General features: G+C 54.6%; 1 protein-coding gene across 1 annotated transcript; it reads right to left on the bottom strand.

Moving 5' to 3' along the window:
- Positions 1 to 1,361: 1,361 nt before the first annotated feature.
- On the bottom strand, positions 1,362 to 3,127 carry Gprin2 (G protein regulated inducer of neurite outgrowth 2). Its single transcript, XM_013036669.1, has one exon. The coding sequence runs from the start codon at positions 3,125 to 3,127 to the stop codon at positions 1,748 to 1,750; it is 1,380 nt and encodes a 459-aa protein (XP_012892123.1). The 3' UTR covers positions 1,362 to 1,747.
- Positions 3,128 to 4,863: the final 1,736 nt, after the last annotated feature.

The following is a 4,863-nucleotide window of genomic DNA, read 5'->3' as shown; positions in this document are numbered from 1 at the left end:
GGGGTGGAAGGTGGGGGAACTCACATGCCATAGCCCAGTGTGAGCTGTCTGCTCTGTCCCAGAATGGAAAAGACAGGCCCCCATGGGAAAAGCACATTTCCGGGTAACAACTCCCATAGTGGAACTTCTGGTCTAGAGGGTCCCTCTCTCTCTCACCTTGTTCTCTGGTCTGCTAGAATGCCTCTCCCACCTCAAAGATTAAGCCATGTCCCTTACTGAGCACCAAATCCTTGGGGAAGGGGAAAGAGAAGCCAGATTTCAGGTCCTGGCTTCCCAGGGAGTGGCCCATTGCTCCCTGCCCCCTCATCTTCTCGCTCAAATTGTTAGAAAATTCATCCATGCAGTTATGGGGCCAAGTCTAGGTCCTTCACTCTACCTGGCCTTCTGGTTCCCCACAAGAAGTAGCCTAGGGGCTTCTAATCCAGGAGTTTGGAATAAAACCGATAAAGATATAAGACTCCCAGGAACTTGACATGCACATCTGTAATCCTAACTACTGAGGAGACTGAGATCTGAGGATCACAGTTTGAAGCCAGCCCAGGCAGGGAAGTCCAGGAGACTCTTATCTCCAATAAACCACCAAATAAACCAGAAATGGGACTAAAGCTCAAGTAGAGTATTAACCTTGAACAAAAAGCTAAGGAATAGCACCCAGGCCCTATTTCAAGCCCCTAGATCAGCACCAAAAGAAAAAGGGAAAGAAACAACAACAAAAAAAAAGCCCACTCCCATCCTCCCAGGCCTTGTGAAGGCCCTGAGTAATGAAGTCATGCAGCATCAGCCCTGTGTCCCCTCCTTCCTCCTCCTCCTCTCCTCTCCCTGGCCCCTGCAGGGCCTCTGTGGCAGACCTGTCCTATCAAGTGTGATGTGAGCCCACAGCCCAGGGTCCCCAGCCAGGCTTCACCTACTGGGAATGAAGGGTTAAGCCAAAAGAATGAGGGGATAATGGTACAGTTTCAGGCCTGCAGTATATTTGGGGACAGATATTCACTTGCTGTCCACAGGAAAGCTGGATCTTAGAAGTATCTCAATGCCTCTGGGTAGCCCCACTCCTCCCGACCTCCCTCTCCCCACTCCCCAAAGTTGGCCAGGGCAGGAATAGCCTCAATTTTGTACCTCAGAACCCACAGAACATGAGCTCCATAAACCCTTCCTGTCCCTAACTTGCACCACCCCACACTGGGCATGTGCTGGGCTCAGCTAGCACTGGCTTTGAATCTTAGCCCACCAGCACAAGCAGTCCACCATGGGGCTCACTAGACAGAGCTCTGCCAAATGTCTGTGGTTCCAGCTGTAAAATGGGATGACGAGATAAAAGACTCAACCAGGTAAGGTGACAAGCACAGTATATGGCACACAGAAGGCCTTTGGCAATAAAGTCCTGGAGGCAGTGGGAAACATGGAAAGTAAGTGCTGAGAGCAGACTGAATACAGCGATTTTACACAACACGGAGGATCTCACTTATTCACAGTGCAGAAACCCAAAGTCCAGAGCCTAGCATGGAACTCTTGGGAATCAAGCCCTTTAAAAAAAAAAAAAAGAAAGAAAGAAAAGAAAAGAAAAACCCACCAGCCCAGCTGTGTGGAGCTGGAACCCCCAGGCTCAGTCCTGCATTCTGTAGGCGGTCAGTGCCCAGGTGAGAGACGTGCCCACCTGTGCTGGGGCCAAGGGGCACAGGCCTCCATGGTCCTTGGTCCTGCCCAAGGGCTCAGTCTGTGGGCCAGGCCAGCCTGCAGGCCTTGTGCCTCACTCGAGAGCTGTTCCAGAGCAGCCACAGCAGCTGGGGCGTCTCAGGGACTGCATGACGGCACGCAGGGGGCCCCTGCGGCCCTCGGCCGACAGACTGTCCTCGCTAGCTGGCGCCCGCTGCAGCTGTTCAAACTGCATCTCCAGGTGCTTCTGGATGGCCACACCGAGCACCTCAGGGTCCACCGAGGCTCCATATACTTCCCACGTCATGCCCTCGGAGTCCCACCTCACATCCCGCACTGGAGATGATGCCTCTTCCAGGCTGGACCCCAGAGTTACCTCTGGGAAGATGTGCAGGGACACAGGGGCTTCCAGGGATGGGCTGGTGGCCACAGCCTTGCTGGTTGCCACTGGAGCTGCCTGCACACCAGCATCCTGGGCTGAGGCCAACCCGGGAGCCAAGTCACTGGCTGAGGTCATGGTCCACACATCTTTGGTCCTGGAGCCTGGATCTGTGGCTAAGCCTGTGGTCCCCCACGGGTGGGCACAGCAGTGAGTGTGCCCAGGGAGCCCCGCGGGCAACTTACAGTGGAACTTACAGTGGAACTTCAACCCCTGCTGAACCTGCAGCCCGGACTCACTCACAGAAGCCACCAGTTTGGGAAAGGCCAAGATCCCTGTGGCAGGCAGGACATGGCAACAGCCAGGAGCCCCTGTCTCCCTCATGCTTCCGAGCAGAGCAGCTGGGGACAGAGCATGGCAGGAGGTGGCAGCTGGCTGCCCAGAGGCTTTGGGCCCAACTTGGGATCCGCTGCTGTGGGCAGCTGTACCCTCCCGATCCTGGGAAGGCTCACACACCTGACTCTCGCCCAGCATCCAGGCGGAGTTAGAAGTCGCATCCTCTTGAGCCACATCCTTTTCCAGACCTACACTGGTCTGGTCAGCCTGGCCAGAAACACTACCAGGTGGCTGATGAGGCCCATGGACAGGTGAGCCTCCAAGAGCCGAACAGCTGAGACTGGCCTTCCGGGCTCCACCATGACCACGGGTCTGGCTGCTACGGGCCAGGTCAGAGTGGCTCCTCTGCACAGCAGCCACGCTGGGAGCCCGCAGGCGACACAGATCACCAGTGCCCATAGTGGACACGTTGCCCACAGTGCTGCTCCGCCAGCGGCCCACAGCACCAGGCGGTGACTGGGGACTAAAGGCCTGAGCCTGCTCCATGCTCTCCATCTGGCATCCTTCTTCCTCTGGGGCTTGGGAATGTGTGCTGGCCTTGCCCGGCTGGGCTTGCCAGACAGTACTGCTGGCACTCTTGCGGAGTTCTGGCCTCTGCTCCCGGCCTTCACACAGCAGACTGGAAGAGCTCTGGGACAAAGGCTGGGCACGGGGGCTCTGGGGTGCTTGAGCACTGGGCTCAGGGTGGCTGGAGCTCATGGCTGCCTGCAGAAAAAGAGAAAGCAAGTGAGTAGAGTAGAATTGTGTGCTGGAGTCTGCCCTAAACCCTCATAGAGTGAGGCACACTTAGGAGACAGTTTCAGTCCCAACCTGCCTGACTGGTCAGAGCCATAAGCCACTCAGTGACATCAGATGCTTCAAATCAAGGCCATCCCACATGACACACAAACATCTAATGGTCAGTTCTTTCTGCCACAGGGTTCTGGGGACACCACCAGCCAGATCTTTTTCATTTTGTTTTTTTGTTTGTTTGTTTGTTTGTTTGTCCAAGACTGGGACTTGAACTCACTATCTGATACTTGCTTTCACTCATTGCCTGATGCTCTACCACCTGAGCCACGCCTCCAACCCACCAGATTTTGCTTTTACAGGCTGGCTACATCTGCTGAAGTCCCAGGGGCAAGCCTGTAACACTTTGAGTTGACTGGCACGGAAGAAATACTGCAGAATATTAATAGCCTATATAGCTGGACTGGTGGGTATCAGCAATGAATACAGGACTGAGGACGGTCTTAGGTTCTGCTGTTGCCCCCTCTGCTCATCCTCTCTGGCCTGCCATGTCTCCAAGATTCAGTATTGGCAGTAGTAAAGGGTAGCAGAGTTCTCTGACCCCCATCAAGCTCAGCCCTTTATGCATGGGACTCATTGGGCAACTGTACATTTGTTCTGCAGCCGTCTCCCAAGCCCTTGCCTCATGGGTGGCTCCGCAGGTGGGAACATGAGAATCATTTAGATCTGGCTGTCCCCTGGAAATGGTGGCCCAGCAAACACTGAACATCAAAATTCAGACATATTGCCAGGTGCTGGTAGCTCATGCCTGTCATCCTGGCTACTCATGAGGCTAAGATCTGAAGATCACCATTTGAAGCCAGCCCAGGCAGGAAAATCCATGAGACTCTTATCTCCACTTAACCACCAGAAAACCAGAAGTGGCACTGTGGCTCAAAGTGGTAGAGTGCTGGCCTTGAGCAAAAGAGCTCAGGGACAGAGCCCAGGCCCTGAGTTTAAGCCCCATACTGCAAACAAAATCAACAACAACAAATTCAACATCTTCTCCACAAAATTTCAATTCCCTCTTGTCCAGTGTACCTGCATCCTCCTTGTCCCCGGTTCCAGCCACACAGACCTTCTCCCCCCTTGGATCTCCCCACGGGCCCTGCCACACAACATTGTCAGTGAAGGTCCTGTTCCACCTCAGTGCTCTTCCGGGGAATCTTTCTTGATCCTCCAGCCAGGCTGCCTCTATCCCTAACTCTAGGCCTAGATGGAACAGTCTGGCTGGCTATCAGCTTCTCTACCAGCCAGTTGGCCAAGTCTGCCATGTGGCCTGTTCCTTGCCATCTGACCAGCACCCTTGCACTGACCTGACACAACCTAGCTGGCACAGAGAATGTCTGCTGCCAGTCCAAGGGCAAGCCCACAGAGGAGCGGGCTGAGTGCCCAAAATGGGGTCTGAGGGAGATCCCTGCCAAGTCAGTTGCGCTCACACCAGGGGATGATGGGAAAAGGCTTTCTGGAGGACCAGTCAAGGAAGTCAAGGGAGAGAGGGAGAAGGTGACCAGGTAGAAGGAACAGGGTAGACAGAGCATTCAGGGACACTGAGGGAGAGGGACTGGACATGGTCCAGAGTCAGAGTGTCTGGGCCAAAGCCTTGAATGAGGAAGATAACTCCTTTACTCCTTGCTGGGTGGGAGGGGCTGGAGATGGGTACAGAA

Source organism: Dipodomys ordii, unplaced genomic scaffold, assembly GCF_000151885.1.
Source record: "Dipodomys ordii isolate 6190 unplaced genomic scaffold, Dord_2.0 Scaffold333, whole genome shotgun sequence".
Classification (NCBI taxonomy): domain Eukaryota; kingdom Metazoa; phylum Chordata; class Mammalia; order Rodentia; family Heteromyidae; genus Dipodomys; species Dipodomys ordii.
Note: the sequence above shows the minus strand (reverse complement) of the source record. Positions and strands in the feature narration are given on the sequence as shown.

Bases quoted from the DNA above. Each gene is read 5' to 3' on its own strand.
- Gprin2 (XM_013036669.1), bottom strand. From the start codon at position 3,127: ATGAGCTCCAGCCACCCTGAGCCCAGTGCTCAAGCACCCCAGAGCCCC.